General features: G+C 37.5%; 1 protein-coding gene across 1 annotated transcript in view; it reads right to left on the bottom strand.

Annotated features, from left to right (window-relative positions):
• The window catches only part of LOC106640118 (histone lysine demethylase PHF8), a 348393-nt gene that overhangs the window by 322242 nt on the left and 1361 nt on the right, over positions 1 to 24790 (bottom strand). The window contains exons 5-6 of the mRNA XM_089595795.1: positions 24308 to 24757; positions 24023 to 24224 (exon numbers count right to left, since the gene is read on the bottom strand). Coding sequence (XP_089451921.1) covers positions 24023 to 24224; positions 24308 to 24757 — 652 coding nt within the window. The remainder of the gene's footprint in view (positions 1 to 24022; positions 24225 to 24307; positions 24758 to 24790) is intronic.

Below are 24790 nucleotides of genomic sequence, written 5' to 3'. Positions count from 1 at the left end.
AAAACTCGAAATACTTAAGTCGTTAGACCTGCTAAGAATAACGATTACATATTGGTTTTCTACAAAGGCGTCCGTAGATTCACGTACATGTGAATCTCGACGTGAAGATAAAACTTATCGATATAAATATATACACAAGAATCAAGAAATCTGAAAATGTTAAATCGTTTTCAGAAGCTTCGTATTCGTGAGCTTCTTCCAGCGTACTAGTAGCTAGTAGAGGGGTAAGGTAATAATATTGGGGTGTTTTATAATTTAGTTTTCGTCTGGACGCGAGAAAAAGACGTATTTTTAGCCAAGACTCCGAAAAAATGGCAAAGTTTTCGGCCGGACTAGAAAAAAGGGCATGGTCTTCGCCCGGGCGCGAAAAAAGGGCAAAGCCTTCGTCCACACTCAAAAAAAGGGTATGGTCTTCGCCCGGGACCAAAAAAAGGGCATAGTTTTCGTCCGGACTAGAAAAAAGGGCATAGTTTTCGTCCAAGCTTGAGGAAAGAGCATAGTCTTCGCCTGGGACGTCAAAAATGCATAGTTTTCGCCCAGAGCCAATTAAGGCATAGTCTTCGTCTGGGGCGTCGAAATATGCAAGTCATTCAAACTTTAGTTTGCCATAATTTTATAGATATATTCTCTTATTAAAAAAAATCGAATTATGGTATAATTCGTCCCCAATCATTTTCTAAGGTAAAAGCACTTGGAGTAAAGGGCCAGAGGCTTAAAAGCTTAAAAACGAAAAATTTTATTTGTTAATCTATTGACGTTTCAAGTCCACTGCGTGAGGCTCTCAGGATTTGGGAAAAAGCCAGGAAGGATAACAAGAAGAGAAAAACACTAAACACTTTGTAGGGAAATCAGAATTATTATCATTTAGATTAAACTGTCGTTATACCGTCTTTACAAGCTGTTGTTACAAATAAGTCCTTACTGGCTAGAGACTAGTGATCAACTGAACTGGCCTGATGCGCAGCATCGGGGCTCGCGTATGCATAGTACATAATATATACGTGTACAGATGGCGCTATATATAAACTCTTATTCTAACATTATCATTTTTATCTACATAAGAGTCAAGTTATTTCAATAATTTATACTCTTTTTCAACCTACACAGATAATTCAAATGATTTACAAGTTATTTCTTTTTCTTTTTGATAAAAAGCTATTTTGTAGTTAATAAGAAAATGTAGTTATTAACCGATTAAACTTCACACACGGGGTTGTCTTGTTTAAGTCTAAAGAGTACAGAGTTATGGGGTTAAAGCTCTTTGGGTAAAGAGTTAAGAGCTCAAGAGATTGGCTGTGGAAGATTATGCTTGTTCATAATTTTTATTTATAAGCTAACTGAGTCATTTTAGTTATTAACAATTTTATTGAACCTACAAATACCATTAAAATGATTTACAAGTTATTTCTTTTTTTTGTGATGCGTAGCTCTTTTATAGTTGATAAGAAAATGTAATTATTAACTAACTAAACTCCACATCCAGAGTTATTTTGTTCAAGTGATAGAGAGCACAGGGTTATGGGATTTAAGCACTTGGAGTAAAGAGTTAGGAGCTCAAGAGATTGGGAGTGGAAGATTATGCTTGTTAATAATTTTAATTTATAAGCTAACAGAGTCATTTCAGTTATTGACAATTTTGTTGAACCTAAAAATACCATTTAAATGATTTACGAAATTGTACTCTACAGCCCAGGCCATTTGGTTTAAGGTGCTTCTCCCTCGAGAGGTACACCATCTAGCGTTAATTGTATATGCGTTACCATGTCGGTAAATGAGTTAGCAAATTATTTAGAGTGCAAAGTTGGCAATCATGTACTTATTTTGCGAAATGAGATAAATAATAATAATTATTTACCTTATCTGATTCGTTATTACTGGAAAAAAAATTTTTCGCAAGTATTCTGCATACCCACGTGCGTTATTCAATTTGAATGTGGTGCAGAAGATACATGTTGTCAACTGCGTTTTACCAAATGATTTCGCGACAAAAGTAACCTCTAATTTTCGTTGCTTGCTACTGTAAAACTCAAATTACTAATAGAAGTAAACGTACAAAAGTTCTATTAAATTGACTAAAACATTTCTGAAACTTACAACTATGTGGTGATGGTTTTTAATCAAAGACAAATAATTTATTTTCCGAGTAATCTTCAAAACAGAGCAGTGAGTCGACAGCCGTTGCCATAAGACTCCGTGTGTTAGACAAAGAGATGCATACGAATTTGTCGAACTTTGAAATTGTTTTACGCAAAAACTAAACGTACAATTTTGCTCAAATTTTCAGAAAATATGTATTAATACGTCATCTAGCAAAAAACAAAGTTTCGAGCAAAAATGTAATAGTTAATTTTTAGATTAGATTAGAAGTGGAAATTATACTTATTAATAATTTATATTGATAAACTAACCGAGTTATTACAATCACCAATTATTTTTTTACTCTACCAACATCATTTTAATTATTTACAAGTTATTTTCTTTCTTCGTAATAAGTCGCGCTTCTATTTTCAATGAAAATATGAAATCATTAACTAGTTTAACTCTACACCCAGGGTCATTTGGTTTAAGGGCCTCAGAGTTCAGGGTTTTGAGGTTAAGGGTTAGGAGCTCAATGGATTGGGAGTGGAAATTTGTGTTTCTTAATAATCGCAATTTATAAGCTAACCGAGTCATTTCAATTTTTAATAATTTTATTGAACCTACAAATACCGTTTAAATAATTTACAAATTATTTCCGTTTTTTGATATGAGTAGCTCTTTTATGATTATAAAAAAGTGAAATTATTAACTAGTTGAACTCTGCACCCCGGGTCATTTAGTCTCAGAGGTTTAGAGTGTAGGGTTGTGGGATTAAAGTACTTGAGGCAAAGGTTAAGAGCTCGAATTAAAGTTGATTGGTTTTGTAACGTTCAAATTTGCCGCCTGCAGGTCGAAAACCCCCGTGGGGATTTAAATCCACACTGAAAACAAAATTGTGCATCCTCCACCACAGCACGTGCAAAAATCACTCAAAATACCCTAATACTTTTTATCTCAGTCACTTGTGCAGCAGTCGCACAAGTCAGGGAAGCTCACATTCCAGATTTGTACGTCAGTGGCACTCGCATCTTAAGGTGTCTGCTACTCATGCCTTCTATGCATCAGATGCTTCTTATCTCTTGTGTGCAGTGCAATCAGAGCGTGAACCTTGTAAAAAACTATTTTTTCTAATCATAAACGTGCCACAAAGAAGTTACCATAGAAACGTCGTGTCAAATTGTTGACATTCTTATGTCTCCAATAGTAAGTAAAAAAAAATTCAAAAGATTTGATGATTTTAGTTGAAAAAATGAATAAAATGTATATTGAAAATGTTGGTTTATTAAAGTCAAAATTTTATTTTTTGACACATTATGCGCGAATTATTTAATACCCATTTTTAATATAATTAACAAAGTACAAGTCAAGACGCAAGCAGACGTAAAATAACAAACTGATCAGTGAATATATATAGATGTATTTATTTATACATGTATAAATACAATTAAATTTTTATTTATCTAGGCTGACCAATCAATTATCTGTTGAATTGTGCGTTACAACACGCACTATACTTTTATGCGTAAGCGTGTTATGAATTTATACCGATTTTTCTTAATGCGTATATTGTTATGTAGCTTTCTTGAAATACCCCATGACTAGCGTTGCTGCTGCACTATGCTGTTTGCTCAACACGTACACCATACGACTTGTGCAGCTGCTGCCCAAGTCTCACAGCAACAGCACTAGTCTTGGGCCGCTTCTGCTTTAGTGTGAGCGAGGTAACAACTGCCTTACCTCTAGTTGAGCAGTTACACTATTTTTTTTTCAGTGCAGTGGGGAGGATAATCCAGTGAGGGTTCTAATCCACGTTAGATTCCACACTCGATTAGAATTCCCATAGTTGACCTGTTTTTGTAAACATACATTCAGTGTACCCTTTCCACATCCCTTCCCCCCTTTTCCACGCGAACCAACTCCTTTTCTCGTAGGAACACGCTCTTTGATACGAGTCTTGCGGTATGTTCGGGGACCAAGTTTGGGCGTACGCCGTGGACCCACAGCTGCCTGCGCTAACCCGAGATCGACCAAAGAACACTCGTTCTCCGGAGATTTCCGGCAACTTCTGGCGAGAATCAGCTGTCCACTGAGAGTCCTGATTGGCTGGAGTCTTTCCTTTTAACGTCTCTTCTCCCCCCTGTACCTACTCTGCTGTTTGTTGTGTTTGCAAACTAACAAATCACACTTTCTTATATACCTATATATATATCAGCTGATCCTCGCCAGAAGTCGCCGGATACCCCTGGAGAACGAGCGTTCTTTGGTCAAGCGCGGGTTAGACGGCATTGGCCCGATCTCGGTCCCTGAACATACCTTTGCACTCTCAAAAATGTGCACCCGATTCGAGGGCTAGCAGCAGCGGGTCACTTTGATTAGAGCCAAAAAGTGATCGGCTCGCATCGTAACATTGGCACTAGCAATCTCTCTACTCACCTCTGATTGACAGCGTTGGGATAAGTGGATTCAAAATCGGAACTATACCCTAGATCATATATATAGCTATACAATCTAGGGAAAATGTTCCACCAAGCAGACATCAGTGAAGGGGCATTGCCAAAGACGGTACCCACAACGGGAGAAAATTAAAAATTGTAATATTAATAACACAAGTGCCTATCATCCAATGACCCGAGGTGCTTACTGCCCACTCTATTAAATAATAAAATATTAATTAATAACACAAGCGCCTATTACCCAGTGAACCAGGGCACTTACTGGCCTCTCTATTAAATAGTCAAATGTTAAATAATAACGCAAGCGCCGATCGCCTGATACTCCAGGGTGCTAGTTGTGTTTAATTAAAATTTCATTACTTAATAGATCGACCAGTAAGCGCCCCGGGTCATCGGGTGATAGGCGCTTGTGTTATTAATATTACAATTTTTAGTTTTCGCGTGTTGTGGGTACCGTTTCTGGCAATGCCCCTTCACTGCTGTCGGCTCGACGGAACATTCTCCCTAGATCATATAGCTATGTATACGATCTCAGGAAAAAGTTCCGATATTAAATCCGCCTAACCCAACGCTGCTGATTGACAACACCCCGAATAGAAATAGATTCCGTTTATCTGAAGGCTTCTTCAGGGTCATCTCTTGCTACCGGACACTAATTTCTATGGCCCCCGCAGGTGGCGTTACCAGGTGCGTGTCCGGACGAGTTCAGGCGACCTGAAGGTACGGTTACCATATACTGACCATGCTCGGCCCAGAAGGTAAATCTTCAACTTAAAGGTTATAGCTTCTGCTCCGATTACTCTAACTTATCGTTGTATACAAATAAGTACTTTTAAAGTAATAAATAAACGTGTACTATCGATGAAAAGTTCGAATCTCGTTTGTACTGCAAGAAAGTTCAAATGCGATGTATAAGAAAACGGAAAGCCGAATAACTCGACAATAATAAAAAAATTCCGAAAAACATCAATGTGAGTGATGCAACACACATTCAGAATTTGGTTATTGAAAATGAAAAAAGTATTGACGTGGATGATTACTCTGATGAAATAAACTGCTTTAATCATAAAAAATTATGATTTATTCATTGATGAATCAGAGTTGAGTGAAAGTGTTGAGGATGAACGGAAAATGTTTGCTGACAAGTATCGCTTTGCTCCTACTGATGATAGCGATGATAACGATAATAATTATGATGGCAGTGATGATAATGATAATGATGATCGAAAATATTACAGCAGTTGTGCCAGTGAATATGTTAATGAATTTTACATATTTTTGCATAGTTTTATTTTTATTAGCTACACTATTTTCATGTCACCGACGTTTGTTAAATTTATTATTTGTTTAATTTATACTTGGTACCTTACAGGCACTCCACGGTCCATTCCTGGTAACCGGAACCTCAGGAAGCCTGAACCTGCCTGGAAACGCACCTGGTAACAGTTTGTATACTGCCCGGAAAGACTGCCGGAAGAGGTACGGAGACCAAGATTAAGGCACCAAAGCTGGTCCTGCTACTTGCCGAAATGTGTATTTCTATTCGGGACTATTAACGAAGTTTCACTTAACTTTATGGATTTTCAAGGACGACAAAATAAACATTTAAAACACATTTTTAAAATGTTTCCGAAATAAATTCAAACAATGTAGGAGATTAAGTTTTCAAGATACTAATCTCAAGTTGTCCTAACTTGACTGGTCGACCACCTCAAAGATTTTTTCGACGTGTCCGACAAGCTGAAGTCCACGGGCACCAAGCTGGACGACGACTTGCTGGCCATCATGCTACTCCACAGTCTGCCAACGAGTTTTGAGAATTTCAGGTGGGCTATCGAGTCATGCGATAACCTTCCCGCCCTTGAGATTCTGAAAATAAAAATTCTTGCGAAGTACAAGTCTCGCCATAGGAGGAACGAGAATTCTCAAAATTCGGCAATGTTTGCCAAACCAAAGAAGGAACGTGGTCGCATAACGGGTTGATCTACCACACAACCGACGTCTTCACAACCAACGTCAGGTGGTGTTGGGTCGCAAAATAAAAAACCAAACTATAAATGCGGGTTCTGCAAAAAGAAGGGGCACAAGGAAGCAAATTGTTTTGAGAAGAAGAATAGCCGAAAGGAGGGAAAATTCTAAGCCTCAGGCTTGTGTTTCTTCACCAGTGCGACGATGAATGACAAGTAGTGCTTAAATAGCGGGAGTACGTCGCACGTTTGCGGCGATAAAAGTGCCATTATAAGCTTTCCGTGTGTCAACGCAAGCTTGCAATTAGCCAGCGATACGACGGCGACCGTATGCGCCAAAGGAGACGTGAACATTATGTCAAAAGATGAGACGCGAAGCATAACCTTGAAAAATCCACTTTACGTGCCTAACCTCAGAACCAATCTCGTTTCAGTCCCGAAAGTAGCCGGTGCAGGCTTTAACATTAATTTCAACGAGCAATGTGCCTTGATCATGGATGCAGAAGAGAAGATTCACGCACGCGCCGATCGACTTGGCGACTTTTTCTACATAAATGGGGCCAAGGAATCACTCAACGTATCTACCCTCACCAAAATTAAAAACAACATCAGAGTTAAGTAGGGAGATTGTCAGTGCCTATGTTAAAGAGTGTGTCGATGTTTCGGCGCTGATTTGAGCGCCAATCCATCGTGGCCAACAGAGGAACTATGCACACGTTTTCTATTGGCTGGCGGCTTGTAGGCTCGGCTCACAGGGAGAGCTGAGGGGAGATGAGTGAGGGAGACATGAGAATCCAAATTTGTGCATCGGTAATGGAGAAAGGAGAAGCTAAACCTATATTTATATGCAAACAACGGGCTATTTATCTTTAGCTATAGTTGTACACTCATACGGAAAAGAGCTGCGCAAATTACTTTTCTCGCTTTTCCTCTCTGAAAGAAAGATAAGCTTTTTAAATGCAGCTGATCATTCATTTAGCTATAAAAACAAAAACATAATTGTCAGGTGATTAACAATTTTTTTTTTTTTTCATAAAATGACAAGCTCAACGCAATTAACATATTATTTTACTTTATTAATAAACGAGCGCCTTTATTCAAATAATCCAGTGCGCTCAATTGTTCTTAACTTTTATGATAAGTGAAATTATTGAATAATAAATGAAGGCATTCACCACAACGACACAGTACGCTCAAATATTTTTTGTACTAAGTAATATTATTTACTAATATACTAAACGCCTTCACCCAAACGCCCCATTGCACTGATATCTTTATTAGTTAAGTTATGTTTTTTCACCATTAATACATAGCTTAACGGCAATAATACGATGAAGCTTAAATTAAATCTTAAGCTTCAAAACTTTACAATAGACATACATTATGTACATAATTATAAAAATAAGAAATATCGTAAAGTGAACCAAATTTTTATAGAAATTTAAATTCATGACTCCTATCACACACAGCAGCGCATCCTATCTCGTCTGTATCCCATTTAAAGCGAGAAATTACTTAAATTTATTGCAGCTAATAATAATAATAATAATAATAATAATAATAATAATAATAATAATAATAATAATAATAATAATAATAATAATAACAATAATAATAACAATAATAATAATAATAATAATAATAATAATAATAATAATAATAATAATAATGATAGTCATAATGCCTATTAAATTTCATATACAACACAAAAACAGTTTACATTCTTTGGCACTAAAACAACAAATTTTTTCTACATGACTTTCTAAGACGTACTAATCAATCATTTTTAATGTGCAAAAGATGAAAAACGTTCCATTGCGCTGATATCTTTATTAGTTAATTAATATTTTTTCACCACTAATACATAGCTTAACGGCAATAATACGATGAAGCTTAAAATAAATCTCAAGCTCCGAAACTTTAAGATAAACATATGTAACTTTTAGCCATCTCTTACGCTATGCTTTGATAGCTCAGGTGGCTAGAGCCAAAGAATGTAAACTGTTTTTGTGTTGTATATGAAATTTAGTAGACATTATGATTATCATTATTATTATTATTATTATTATTATTATTATTATTACTATTTTTATTATTACTATTATTATTACTCTTATTATTATTATTATTACTATAATAATAATTATTATTATTATTACTATAATAATAATTATTATTATTATTATTATCATTATTATTATTATAGCAGAAAATGATTATATCAGAAAAGTAATAGTAAAATTAATTTTTAAAAAATTAATGAGTCTAACAAATATATTTTGCATATTTACAGCTCTATATTTCCAGTAACTATGGAAAAAATACCTGACGACTTCTTTTTTTTTACTGACATAATCATTTTTTGCCATGAATTATTTAATGTATTATTCAAAAACTACAGAATTTAAAAAGTTAATATCTCTGGCACTAAATTAACCTAATATTAAATAATAAGCATACATACGTATTATTTCCCTTGCTTGTTTTTTATAACTTCAACATCACTGATAACTAAAAAACATTTTTCTATCAATGCTTGTAAATGTGGTAAAACTCTCTTAACTAACGGTTTTTTCAATTGAGTATTGTCCTGATGAAATCATTAAAAAACAAGCGTTTGCAATGAAATTTAGTGAAATTCAGCGGAATAACTTAAAAAAACTAAAAAATCTGTAAAACTGTCATTATTAATAGTTATAACCTTATCATGAGAAATAAAAAGGGTGAGAGAACTCAGTAGAAAATTTTCAATAATTATACGACCTCAATTTATTATTACAAGATAATAATCCGTAAATAAACATGCGAAATTTCGTAAAGATATAATTTAAAAAAATTTTTTACCACAAGCGATTCAACAATTGGATGTTTATTGTACCCTCGATGAATAAAAAATATCGTTCGCTATTAGTAGTCATCCGAAAGGTACACGGAAAAAACTTTTGAACGTACAGAGCCCAGTGACGCATGCTAGAGAAGTTCAAATCGCTTTGAACTCCTACTGCACAAGTTTACAGGCCGCCTTGACTCGAAGATCGAGTCACACGAGTTCAAAACAGCGTTCAACTGAGACTGCACAACCATGCGCGCCACGTATAGCCTGTAGTTTGGGCTTGTACAGTACGGCATAGCATTGAACTGCAGAAGCTCGAAGGGGGGGGGGGGGGGCTACGTGAGCCCGATGGTTGTGCTCTCACAGCACAATGTCCATATGCAGGCTCAGCGAGCTCAGTGCTTCTTCGAGCTCTCTCTCACCGAATTTCGAGCTATCAGCAGACAACTTTTGGGCTTCAATGAATACAGCCGTTCATTATACAGAACGCGTACAGGTAAATGAGTTAACATTAATATTTTATGTACATACATGCCTGTGAATAATTTCATAAAACTTATTTAACCTTTATGTAACTCATTAATATAGTATAAAATTTTTAGGGTTAATTATAACATTTTGACCGTACAAACTAAGACTGGTCATTTTAAAAATGAGTAACACAATTTTTTCCAGTATCTGAGCTAAGTGAAAACGAATATAGTATATTACGTACCTATAGGTCAAAATGTTATAATTAACCCTAAAAATTTTATACTATATTAATGAGTTACATAAAGGTTAAATAAGTTTTATGAAATTATTCACAGGCATGTATGTACATAAAATATTAATGTTAACTCATTTACCTGTACGCGTTCTGTATAATGAACGGCTGTATTCATTGAAGCCCAAAAGTTGTCTGCTGATAGCTCGAAATTCGGTGAGAGAGAGCTCGGAGAAGCACTGAGCTCGCTGAGCCTGGACATTGTGCTGTGAGAGCACAATCATCGGGCTCACGTAGCCCCCCACCCCTCGAGCTCAGTGTGCCGAGATCGTGCTGAGAACTCGCGCACACTTGTGCGCAGCCGGCCTCCGATTGGCCGAGCGACTGCGCGTCGTTTGAACGTCCAAAACTCAAAGACACAGCGCTCAAAGCCCGAACACATGAAACCCAAATGCCTAATCCCCAACGACCCAGTGCGCTTACTTGGCCGCACTATCATTTTATTTATTCTTAAGAAAAATCTCATGCGGCTAATCCCCAACGACCCAGTGGGCTTACTTGGCCGCACTTTTATTTTATTTATAAATAAGAACAATCTCAAGCGGCTAATCCCCAACGACCCAGTGCGCTTACTTGGCCGCACTTTTATTTTATTTATAAATAAGAACAATCTCAAGCGGCTAATTTCCAACGACCCAGTGCGCTTACTTGGCCGCACTATCATTTTATTTATTATTAAGAAAAATCTCATGCGGCTAATCCCCAACGACCCAGTGCGCTTACTTGGCCGCACTTTTATTTTATTTATTAATAAGAAAAATCTCAAGCGGCTAATCCCCAACGACCCAGTGCGCTTACTTGGCCGCACTTTTATTTTATTTATAAATAAGAACAATCTCAAGCGGCTAATCCCCAACGACCCAGTGCGCTTACTTGGCCGCACTATCATTTTATTTATTAATAAGAAAAATCTCATGCGGCTAATCCCCAACGACCCAGTGCGCTTACTTGGCCGCACTTTTATTTTATTTATTGGTAAGGAAAATCTCAAGCGGCTAATCCCCAACGACCCAGTGCGCTTACTTGGCCGCACTTTTATTTTATTTATAAATAAGAACAATCTCAAGCGGCTAATTTCCAACGACCCAGTGCGCTTACTTGGCCGCACTATCATTTTATTTATTAATAAGAAAAATCTCATGCCGCTAATCCCCAACGACCCAGTGCGCTTACTTGGCCGCACTTTTATTTTATTTATTGGTAAGGAAAATCTCAAGCGGCTAATCTTCAACGACCCAGTGCGCTTACTTGGCCGCACTTTTATTTTATTTATAAATAAGAAAAATCTCAAGCGGCTAATTTCCAACGACCCAGTGCGCTTACTTGGCCGCACTATCATTTTATTTATTAATAAGAAAAATCTCATGCGGCTAATCCCCAACGACCCAGTGCGCTTACTTGGCCGCACTATCATTTTTTTTATTGATAAGAAAAATCTCATGCGGCTAATCCCCAACGACCCAGTGCGCGTACTTGGCCGCACTTTTATTTTATTTATAAATAAGAACAATCTCAAGCGGCTAATTTCCAACGACCCAGTGCGCTTACTTGGCCGCACTATCATTTTATTTATTAATAAGAAAAATCTTATGCGGCTAATCCCCAACGACCCAGTGCGCTTACTTGGCCGCACTTTTATTTTATTTATTGGTAAGGAAAATCTCAAGCGGCTAATCCCCAACGACCCAGTGCGCTTACTTGGCTGCACTTTTATTTTATTTATAAATAAGAACAATCTCAAGCGGGTAATCCCCAACGACCCAGTGCGCTTACTTGGCCGCACTATCATTTTTTTTATTGATAAGAAAAATCTCATGCGGCTAATCCCCAACGACCCAGTGCGCGTACTTGGCCGCACTTTTATTTTATTTATAAATAAGAACAATCTCAAGCGGCTAATTTCCAACGACCCAGTGCGCTTACTTGGCCGCACTATCATTTTATTTATTAATAAGAAAAATCTTATGCGGCTAATCCCCAACGATCCAGTGCGCTTACTTGGCCGCACTTTTATTTTATTTATTGGTAAGGAAAATCTCAAGCGGCTAATCCCCGACGACCCAGTGCGCTTACTTGGCCGCACTTTTATTTTATTTATTAATAAGTAAAATTTCATGCGGCTAATCCCCAACGACCCAGTGCGCTTACTTGGCCGCACTTTTATTTTATTTATAAATAAGAACAATCTCAAGCGGCTAATCCCCAACGACCCAGTGCGCTTACTTGGCCGCACTATCATTTTATTTATTAATAAGAAAAATCTTATGCGGCTAATCCCCAACGACCCAGTGCGCTTACTTGGCCGCACTTTTATTTTATTTATTGGTAAGGAAAATCTCATGCGGCTAATCCCCAACGACCCAGTGCGCTTACTTGGCCGCACTTTTATTTTATTTATAAATAAGAACAATCTCAAGCGGATAATCCCCAACGACCCAGTGCGCTTACTTGGCCGCACTATCATTTTATTTATTGATAAGAACAATCTCGAGCGGCTAATCCCCAACGACCCAGTGCGCGTACTTGGCCGCACTTTTATTTTATTTATTAATAAGAAAAATCTCATGCCGCTAATCCCCAACGACCCAGTGCGCTTACTTGGCCGCACTTTTATTTTATTTATTGGTAAGGAAAATCTCAAGCGGCTAATCTTCAACGACCCAGTGCGCTTACTTGGCCGCACTTTTATTTTATTTATAAATAAGAACAATCTCAAGCGGCTAATTTCCAACGACCCAGTGCGCTTACTTGGCCGCACTATCATTTTATTTATTAATAAGAAAAATCTCATGCGGCTAATCCCCAACGACCCAGTGCGCTTACTTGGCCGCACTATCATTTTTTTTATTGATAAGAAAAATCTCATGCGGCTAATCCCCAACGACCCAGTGCGCGTACTTGGCCGCACTTTTATTTTATTTATAAATAAGAACAATCTCAAGCGGCTAATTTCCAACGACCCAGTGCGCTTACTTGGCCGCACTATCATTTTATTTATTAATAAGAAAAATCTTATGCGGCTAATCCCCAACGACCCAGTGCGCTTACTTGGCCGCACTTTTATTTTATTTATTGGTAAGGAAAATCTCAAGCGGCTAATCCCCAACGACCCAGTGCGCTTACTTGGCTGCACTTTTATTTTATTTATAAATAAGAACAATCTCAAGCGGGTAATCCCCAACGACCCAGTGCGCTTACTTGGCCGCACTATCATTTTTTTTATTGATAAGAAAAATCTCATGCGGCTAATCCCCAACGACCCAGTGCGCGTACTTGGCCGCACTTTTATTTTATTTATAAATAAGAACAATCTCAAGCGGCTAATTTCCAACGACCCAGTGCGCTTACTTGGCCGCACTATCATTTTATTGATTAATAAGAAAAATCTTATGCGGCTAATCCCCAACGATCCAGTGCGCTTACTTGGCCGCACTTTTATTTTATTTATTGGTAAGGAAAATCTCAAGCGGCTAATCCCCGACGACCCAGTGCGCTTACTTGGCCGCACTTTTATTTTATTTATTAATAAGTAAAATTTCATGCGGCTAATCCCCAACGACCCAGTGCGCTTACTTGGCCGCACTTTTATTTTATTTATAAATAAGAACAATCTCAAGCGGCTAATCCCCAACGACCCAGTGCGCTTACTTGGCCGCACTATCATTTTATTTATTAATAAGAAAAATCTTATGCGGCTAATCCCCAACGACCCAGTGCGCTTACTTGGCCGCACTTTTATTTTATTTATTGGTAAGGAAAATCTCATGCGGCTAATCCCCAACGACCCAGTGCGCTTACTTGGCCGCACTTTTATTTTATTTATAAATAAGAACAATCTCAAGCGGATAATCCCCAACGACCCAGTGCGCTTACTTGGCCGCACTATCATTTTATTTATTGATAAGAACAATCTCGAGCGGCTAATCCCCAACGACCCAGTGCGCGTACTTGGCCGCACTTTTATTTTATTTATAAATAAGAACAATCTCAAGCGGCTAATCCCCAACGACCCAGTGCGCTTACTTGGCCGCACTATCATTTTATTTATTAATAAGAAAAATCTTATGCGGCTAATCCCCAACGACCCAGTGCGCTTACTTGGCCGCACTATCATTTTATTTATTCTTAAGAAAAATCTCATGCGGCTAATCCCCAACGACCCAGTGCGCTTACTTGGCCGCACTTTTATTTTATTTATTCATAAGAAAAATCTCATGCGGCTAATCCCCAACGACCCAGTGCGCTTACTTGGCCGCACTATCATTTTATTTATTAATAAGAAAAATCTTATGCGGCTAATCCCCAACGACCCAGTGCGCTTACTTGGCCGCACTTTTGTTTTATTTATTGGTAAGGAAAATCTCAAGCGGCTAATCCCCGACGACCCAGTGCGCTTACTTGGCCGCACTTTTATTTTATTTATTAATAAGTAAAATTTTATGCGGCTAATCCCCAACGACCTAGTGCGCTTACTTGGCCGCACTTTTATTTACTTACTCAGCAGAAGTAAATTGAAGCGCTCGCTTGTGTGCGCTTTCATTTATTTGCGAAGTATGTTACATTTCGAGAGCGTATTCTACTGTTAAGTAATTCGAAGTGCTTTCCTTGCCACAGTATTAGTTATTTATTAATTATTGATCGTTTCAGGGGCTTATCCTAAGAAATTTGAATTTCTCGATTGTGTTCGCTTTCATTTTTCAAGTAAATACACTTATTTATATAATGAACTAAACAATTATAATAACTAAATATAAAAAGCCTTATATAATTATAACATAATTTTAGAACTGTTCTTATGTTTGCTTATGTTTCTTTTTGGTTGCTACTTATTTAATTTTCTTCATTATTAGACAGGTTTCCACACCACCGAAGAGGTACTGTCTATGGCGCGTTGGAATTTTTATTGAAACCATTGTGTTTTTTGCCAAAGTGTCTAAAGAATAATAATGTTTTGACATTTTTTGAGAATTTTTAACATGTCATATTTTTAGTTTGAAAAAAAATTTAATTTAGTTTACTCACACATTAGTTTCAACTGTGGACTTCCTTCGCCAAGAGACCTTTTTTTGACTTATCCATCTTATTTCTAATTCTTTGGTAATGTTACTTTAATTTGGTAATAATACTCTTATCCTTAGTCAGTAAAGTTTAAGATCTAGTAATAATTTTCTAATTAAAAAGATCTCTAAGCCCTAAACCACTTAAACTTACTACAAGAATACTGTTTCTAGTATCAAATCAGAATTTATTGAAACAAAATATATAGCTAAGTTAGTCGAAAATTTACTTGGAGTACATATTAGCACTGTTGAATTTATTAAAATGGTTTTCCGTTAATACTAAGTTTTCGCAATTAATATTATACGCCTTTCCGTACGATTTTAAAAAGCATCGCGCATTAAGTAAAGGGATACTAGTTTGATTACTTTTGTCATCCTTAATTTCATTTACAGCAGAAAAAGTTCGCTCAGGTTCCGCGTTTGAGTGAGGTATAGCGAAAATTAATTTAACTAAAGATGTTAACGCGGGATAAAGACATTCGTTTGCCTGATTCTTTAAGTTTATGATTTTACTCCAAAAAGTTTCCGTATCAAAATTCATTAATAAATTTTTTTCCTGCTCGTTAAACTTTGTATGAATATCTTGCCACTCATTAGCAACAGTTTCGGCATCTAAAAATGGAAAATACTTTAAAATAATATTTAAATTTGGATATCGTTGTCGTTCCGTTTCATTTAACACTACTTGTGGATTAAGAAAATCTAAATGTTTGAAAATATCGTCGTTTTGAAGAAAACGCTTTTTGATCTCATGAAAACCGCGAATGTAAAATTTTTTGCAATTACTCCGTAAATTTTCGACTTCCTCTTTTGTTAATTTTTCTTCTATTTCCGAGCATAAGGGTCCTGTATAGATTTTTTCCAAGGACATCAGATTTTCCATTACATCAAAATTTGGTAAAAAGATATCTTCTATTACGTTTACATTTATGAAATTTGTTGCAAGTTGCATTAATAATCTTTTGATGGATTCATTAATCTGGTGTGTTTTATAAGCCTTCGATTGAAAGGCTGCATTAAAAGAGTTAAAGAAATTTAGGTTGAAATGTAAAAAACTTACTTAGGCTTTCACAGTATTATTTTGCAGTAAATTTAAAATTTTTTCCGCGTTCGATTCAGGCCCATTTTTTTCACGCGACAGGCATGTTTTTTCAAAAACTTCTATCGAAAAAAAAGCAATTAAAGCTGGCCACATAGAAAGAAGACGATCATAACATTTAAAAGCTTCGAGCCATCGCGTTCCCGAAAATTTGAGCGCTTTGTTATCAGGCAAATTCAAGTATTCTAAATTTTCCGACAATTCCGCGGTGCGTTTTGGACTAGAGGATAAATAAGAGTACACTGAGCGAGCAAGTTCTTCTATTTCTTTAGGAAGCATACTACAACAATTTTTTGCCACGATCGCGGCCGAGTGACATATACAATTCCGGACAATTAAATTAGGAACATAATCCCGAAGATATTTTTGAAAACTGTTATGTTTGCCGACCATTACACTAGCGTTATCGCACGAAAAAGCAACTATATTTTTAATGTTTATTGAATTATCGTCAAGGAATTTTTTAAACACGCGAAACAACTCTTGTGCACTACCTTTCTGAGCGTCGATTTCAATTAATTGCAAAAGTTGTTGGACAACCGAATTTTTTTGCGGTGAAAAATATTGTACACAAACACAAAGCAATTTTTTATTACTAATGTCGGTGCTTTCGTCAATAAGAACCGAGTAAAAAGAATTATTTAAAATACTTGTTAAATTTTCAAACTCATTTTTATACAAAACGTTATTAATAACTTTTGCACATTTATCTTCTTTCATACGAATATTTTTCACGACTTGAAAATCCTCGACAAGATTTTTAATAAAAGGAATTAAATTGTTTACTATTCGAACACTGACGGGGTTTTGCGCAATAAACATCGATACGCGCATTTCCAAGGCATGAATTCTATCTTGAAAAGATAGTCCTTCATTAACAACTGTTACAATGGTACCTGAATCGATCGCGGCGTTTAAATTATCGACGTGGGTAGAAGTTGTGCTATGAGCAATCAAGTCACTTTTGCTAAAAAACTTTAAATCTTTTTGACAAGCTTTCCAGTAAGCCTTTTGCTTATCGGTCGCGTGCTTTACAAGCCAATCTTTTAATATCGGATCGCGTAACCAGTCTTCCTGGAACAAAATAGCCGACCGTCTTTTTTTCGGTGTTTCAGTTGCGCTTTTCTTCGGTCGCTTGTTGTTGTTAGTGATGTCATCAAGGTTAGAAACAAAAGAACTAAAAAAAATCGCAATAACAAGAGCTAATGTGAAAAAAGAAAAAAATAAAATCATCAACATATTCATGATGATAGACTTTTTGCTAACAACAACAAACAAGTAAAGTTAAGTGCAAAGACTGTCACAACTTAAATACAAAGATTACAAAAATTCACGTAAAAGCAGAATCTACAGATGTTGCTACAATTATTTACGAAACACAGTACAACTTCTACTCACACCACGCACGTATGTGTATGTTTTTGACACACTTTTACACAAAAATTAATAAAATACCTTATAAATCCGCATGAAGTTGGAAGAAGCAGTTGCTTTACGAAGACATCCAGGCCAAAGAGAGATATATAGATAGCTGTTTGCGACGCTTTGACGTGTGTTGACAGTTGACACGAGCGCGAGCATGCTTTTGCACGTGCATCGCGAATTCGTTTGTTTCGGCGCGAAATACAATAACTCAAAGTATAAAGGATGATTTTAAAAGAAGAGATTTTAAAAATAGAGATCTTTAAAAATTTTTAATAATTATTGTTCTTCTTGAGATTGTTCTTATTAATAAATGAAATAAAAGTGCGGCCAAGGAAACGCACTGGGTCGTTGGGGATTAGCCGCATGAGATTTTTCTTATGAATAAATAAAATAAAAGTGCGGCCAAGTAAGCGCACTGGGTCGTTGGGGATTAGCCGCTTGAGATTGTTCTTATTTATAAATAAAATAAAAGTGCGGCCAAGTAAGCGCACTGGGTCGTTGAGGATTAGCCGCATGAGATATTTCTTAAGAATAAATAAAATGATAGTGCGGCCAAGTAAGCGCACTGGGTCGTTGGGGATTAGCCGCATGAGATTTTTCTTATTAATAAATAAAATGATAGTGCGGCCAAGTAAGCGCACTGGGTCGTTGGGGATTAGCCGCTTGAGATTGTTCTTATCAATAAATAAAATGATAGTGCGGCCAAGTAAGCGCACTGGGTCGTTGGGGATTAGCCGCATGAGATTTTTCTTATTAATAAATAAAATGATAGTGCGGCCAAGTAAGCGCACTGGGTCGTTGGCGATTAGCCGCTTGAGATTGTTCTTATTTATAAATAAAATAAAAGTGCGGCCAAGTAAGCGCACTGGGTCGTTGGGGATTAGCCGCATGAGATTTTTCTTATGAATAAATAAAATAAAAGTGCGGCCAAGTAAGCGCACTGGGTCGTTGGGGATTAGCCGCTTGAGATTGTTCTTATTTCTAAATAAAATAAAAGTGCGGCCAAGTAAGCGCACTGGGTCGTTGGGGATTAGCCGCATGAGATTTTTCTTATCAATAAATAAAATGATAGTGCGGCCAAGTAAGCGCACTGGGTCGTTGGGGATTAGCCGCATGAGATTTTTCTTATTAATAAATAAAATGATAGTGCGGCCAAGTAAGCGCACTGGGTCGTTGGGGATTAGCCGCTTGAGATTGTTCTTATTTATAAATAAAATAAAAGTGCGGCCAAGTAAGCGCACTGGGTCGTTGGGGATTAGCCGCATGAGATTTTTCTTATGAATAAATAAAATAAAAGTGCGGCCAAGTAAGCGCACTGGGTCGTTGGGGATTAGCCGCTTGAGATTGTTCTTATTTATAAATAAAATAAAAGTGCGGCCAAGTAAGCGCACTGGGTCGTTGGGGATTAGCCGCATGAGATTTTTCTTAAGAATAAATAAAATGATAGTGCGGCCAAGTAAGCGCACTGGGTCGTTGGGGATTAGCCGCATGAGATTTTTCTTATTAATAAATAAAATGATAGTGCGGCCAAGTAAGCGCACTGGGTCGTTGGGGATTAGCCGCATGAGATTTTTCTTATTAATAAATAAAATGATAGTGCGGCCAAGTAAGCGCACTGGGTCGTTGGGGATTAGCCGCATGAGATTTTTCTTATGAATAAATAAAATAAAAGTGCGGCCAAGTAAGCGCACTGGGTCGTTGGGGATTAGCCGTTTGAGATTGTTCTTATTTATAAATAAAATAAAAGTGCGGCCAAGTAAGCGCACTGGGTCGTTGGGGATTAGCCGCATGAGATTTTCCTTACCAATAAATAAAATAAAAGTGCGGCCAAGTAAGCGCACTGGGTCGTTGGGGATTAGGCATTTGGGTTTCATGTGTTCGGGCTTTGAGCGCTGTGTCTTTGAGTTTTGGACGTTCAAACGACGCGCAGTCGCTCGGCCAATCGGAGGCCGGCTGCGCACAAGTGTGCGCGAGTTCTCAGCACGATCTCGGCACACTGCTCGAGCTTCTGCAGTTCAATGCTATGCCGTACTGTACAAGCCCAAACTACAGGCTACGCGGCGCGCATGGTTGTGCAGTCTCAGTTGCACGGAAGATTGTTGTTACCAGAAAAACAGGTTCTATATGTTAGTACAAGTATTTTCGATACTCTGTACAAGAAAAATATGTACTGGTACAGGTATATTTGGTACGGTAGTATACTTTAAAGTACCTTAGTGAGTATAGATAAACCTTATACTTAGTACGTCAAAATCCGATACGTGGTACGGGTTTTTCCTGTACCAGTACAGAAAGTTAGTCGGCCAGTGGGAGCATTCAGAATGTCGGTATATATATATATATATATGTATACGTAGCTGTAAAAGTTCAAGAGGTTAGGATTTCAGTATATCCACCACAACACAATATAAAGTTCAATACATTGATACGAATCTAACAAGATATAATGATAAGTGCAGTAGGCACTTGTAGTCACTTTCCTGTTGCGTATAATAATTGGTTTTCACTCGCAAAGAACAATTTACGTATTGAGCCAAAACAACAATGACAACTCCATACATGTATGCAAGTATGCACATATATATATACATACATATCTCCACTGTATATTATGAGCGCACGTAATATGCGGTAGACGGTACAGTAGAAAGCTATGCGCAGTATACAAATTTAATAGACTATCCATGGTACAGAAAAATCCTGCACCAAAGCTATTGAAAAACTTGTACTAGTATGGTTATAAAACCGACTAGTCACAGGTTTTTCAGTGATCCAGATAAGTATGTCAAAATGTGAGACTGGTTGCAGAAATCTCAAGACCTGTACGTTATTTTTCTATGCTCATCACTTTTGGTATAGCTTATTCTGGTAACAACAATCTTCCATGTGAACGCTGTTTTGAACTCGTGTGACTCGATCTTCCAGTCAAGGCGGCCTGAACACTTGTACAGTAGGAGTTCAAAGCGATTTGAACTTCTCTAGCATGCGTCACTGGGCTCTGTACGTTCAAAAGTTTTTTCCGTGTATACGCACCAGTGAAGAAAACTATATTATTTTAATTAATCTCGTAAATGTACGAGCTTGTAATTCTTCAAAAACTGACATGTTTTTTTTTTACAAGCCACTAAATTGTCTGTACATATTTCCATTAATATCTTTAATAATTAGTAGTTAACCAATATTTTGTAAGATAAAAATTGGTTCTGAATTTTAGAAATTTTTTTACAATAGTTGCATTGTCGACTCTATCGACTATGGGTTCAAAAATCACTTAATAAAGTTCGACAATATGTACGAAAAAAAGCACAAATAAAATGTTACAATCTTATTTCAAACGAGAAAATTGGACTTGTGTAATAAATTCGCCAAATACTTAGTTCTTAATTATTTAACATAAAATTAAATAAAAAAACGCGCGTGTAATGAAACCAAATTTAATAAGTCGGTCTCAAGCCCGGAAAAACTACAGAGAGAGCATATATTTGTATTAAAATATTTTAATTAATTTACCTTTTCATAATAACTTTCTTATAAAAAGTTTTTCTGTGGTTTTTGAATAATACATTAAATAATTCATGACAGAAAATGATTGTGTCAGTAAAAAAAAGGAGAAGTCGTCAGGTATTTCTTCCATAGTTACTGGAAATAAAGAACTGTAAATATGCAAAATGTATTTTTTAGACTCTTTAATTTTTTTTTGAAATTAATTTTACTATTACTTTTCTTATAAAAAGTAATTTAAATAATTGTGTTTGGACTTTAATGAGCAACATTCACAAGAACGATTTATAATGTAAAGTACTTATACCTACTGTGGAGTATGTAAGAAAAATAATTATTTGTAAACATTGGTTAATAGGTAAGTAGTAATTCATAACAAACATATAAGAAAAAAAAAAAAAAAAAAAGACATCGGCGAGAATCGATAACCTGGCTAGTTAGCCCGATAGGAACAAAAGGTTTAGCCCACTCGACCATCGGCGCTCGTACCTGCAATGTATAAGAACTCGTATTTAAGTTGCAGAAAATGGGCGGGGCTTAAGTTGAAGTATAGGTATGGAGGGAGCTCCCCACTCGGTCTAGTTGAGAGAGTAGGAGAGGGTGACTGCGCACTGTGCATGCGGCGAACTCCCGAAAATCTGGGAGCCTTGCCCGGGAGTGATGTCGAAGTAGACATTAACTCCAGCCTATGCGACGAACCTTCATTCCACGGATTTCCGAAGACTACTCTATCAAATGGAAGTGACACAGAGGAGGAAGATTTCCCCGGCTTCGAAAATCGCACCAGCATGATGTCGCGCGAGTATCCTGTGTCAATCTGCCGGGACCGCTCTGACGTAAACGAGAGCGCCAAGAGCGCCAGTGAGGTCGACCTGAAGGAAGCGCTGAGTGGATTAGACAAAGCAGAATGGTTCGAAGCTATGAGAGAGGAGATCAAAAGCCTCATCAACAATGATACTTGGATATTGGAGGAGAAGCCGAAAGATGCAAGGCTCATAGGTTGCAGAACAGGACTCCGGAACAAGCTAAACCCAGACGGCACCATTTGTCGTCGGAAGGCTCGTCTAGTTGCTCAAGGTTTCTCCCAGGTTCCGGGTACAGACTTCTTCGAAACATTTGCTCCCGTAGCAAGGTTGGGCTTACTACGCATCCTGTCAGCCATTGCAGCCAAGCACAATCTAAAGATTTACCAGTCCGACGTTGCAACCGCATACTTTCATAGAGAATTGAACACCGTGCTCTACATGAAGCTATCTAAGATGCTCACCGAAGTCCTGAAGTCGATTGTAGCCTCCGAAAAGGACTGCGAAACCGTGAACAGAGCGAAGAAAATGCTAGCCGACCCAAACAATTGCAAGAACAGTGTATGCAGGCTAAGCAAAGCTCTTTACGACTTGCGTCAAGCTGGGAGAAGATGGCACGAAAGGATTGACGAGGTGCTCAGGGCCTTAGGTTTGCGCCCTACCACCGGCGAACCGTGCTTGTACACGGACTCCTCGGACAAACTGACGTTCATCCTCCTTTACGTGGATGACATTCTATTCATCTCCCGTAATACTGACAGAGTCGAGAATATCAAGAGAGGCCTCGCCGAACACTTTGATCTCAAGGACATGGGTCAGGCGAAGTATTGCCTCGGGATAGAGATCGAGCAAACCAATGGATCAATTTCGCTGTGCCAGGGTGGATACGTCAGGGAGCACCTGGCTCGATTTGATATGACGGACTGCAAACCAATCTCAACACCTCTCGCAGTCGGAGCGAAGTTAGGACCCTGCCAAGATCATGTAACTGACGCGTACCCGTACCGTGAGCTGACCGGCGCGTTGATGTACCGATCCGTTAGAACGAGGCCAGACATCACTCACGCTGTTAGTTGGTTGAGTCAATTCAACTCGTGTTAAGGCAAGGAGCACTGGATGGCTGATAAGAGAGTCCTCCGCTACATAAAAGGGACATCTAGTGCGAAGCTAGTCTACTCAAGGGACGAAGACGGATTGAGAGGATTTGCTGATGCAGATTGGGGATCTGACAGCTCGGACAGGCAATCCTACTCTAGTTACGTATTTTCTTTGTGTAACGGAGCGATGTCATGGTGCTCGAAGAAGCAGAAGACGGTGGCATTATCATCAACGGAAGCCGAGTACATGAGCTTGTCGGATGCTGCTAAGGAAGCCATATACCTATCCAACTTGATAAAGGAGCTTGGATTGACTGATCTGGCCAGGACAGTAATTTTCAATGACAACCCGTCAGCTAGGAAGCTAGCCACGAACCCTATGTTTCATGCTAGGTCAAAACACATTGACATCAGAGCACATTTTATTCGACAGGCACTCAAGGATGGGAAGCTCGAATTGAAGTATCTGCCCACCGGTGAAATGGTCGCAGATATATTAACCAAGGCTTTACTTAAAGTGAAAGTTGATTTTTGTGTAACAGGACTAGGACTTAAATAATGAGAATAACATCGATTACGGGAGTGTGTTAAATTTCTGTTTCTACATTTAATCTCTGTTCTCTCATGATTCAAATATTTCATTCTTGATCCCGCCTAATGTCGCGTTCTCATGAGTTATGTTATATCCACTTATACTTTAGCTGTTCTGTGTTCAGTTGGCTTTGCGCTGCCTGAGTGTAAACATGTACTTATACGTTCATTCAAAACAAATTCCTTCTTGTGCAATAACTCGGTTATTTTCACAAGCCCATCTGTCACAAAGATTGTAGATTTGGACATACTTCTATGTACTTTATGAATTAAAAAAAAAAAAAGATGCAATTCTTAATTATACTTAAATTAAAACTAGGGTTACATACAAAAAGAACATAAACTTACATCTTTATCAGTATTCCACTGTTTTAGTAAACTCAACAACGCTTTTAATCCGTGTAAAAGGTAAGAAGGACATTTTGACTCAACATGATTAAGATTTTTCAATTCTTTGAGTAAATGTTTTGCAGCGAACCAATTGATAGTTTCAAAACTAGGATATTGAAATTTAGCTGGGGTCTTCATTTTTTTTTCCATTTCATATACTCTAAAAAATTTTTTAAATTAATTATTGTGAAACTTGATCCGGAGTATATTTTATGATGACTGAAGATTCAAAATTTTTCATACTGTAGTTGCATTGGGATATTAAGGCTATGAATAAAGTTACCACCAAATACTAAAGAATCTACTGGTGTCAAAACCGCATGAATCCAACCAGTTGGTATCATCAAAGTTTGTCCTTCTTTTAAAATAAATTTATAACATGCATCAACTTGATCACCAAAAAAAGTTTCACTCTGAGTAGAACTACACAGCCATTGTTGATATAAATGTAGATTAGCTTGAGTAGGTCGAATAATATAAAATATTTTTTCTCCCCTTAGTACATGATACCATACAGATGTTCCACCAAAATCAATGTGAAAATCGGTGAAACTATCTCTTACACTAATCAAACAATACTTTTGAACTTCGGCCCTTTTTAATTCACTATTATCAGGCCAATCTTCAGGCCAAACATAGTTAACCCAATCAAGTTGCCGAGCAATGTGTGGGGCCTTTATCAAAGTGGATAGGCTTAAAACAATTCAGTATTATTAAATATACATT

This window comes from Copidosoma floridanum, unplaced genomic scaffold, assembly GCF_036245765.1.
Source record: "Copidosoma floridanum isolate Cflo_tuat_1 unplaced genomic scaffold, Cflo_Japanese_pri ptg000004l, whole genome shotgun sequence".
In the NCBI taxonomy this organism is placed as follows: Eukaryota; Metazoa; Arthropoda; class Insecta; order Hymenoptera; family Encyrtidae; genus Copidosoma; species Copidosoma floridanum.
Note: the sequence above shows the minus strand (reverse complement) of the source record. Positions and strands in the feature narration are given on the sequence as shown.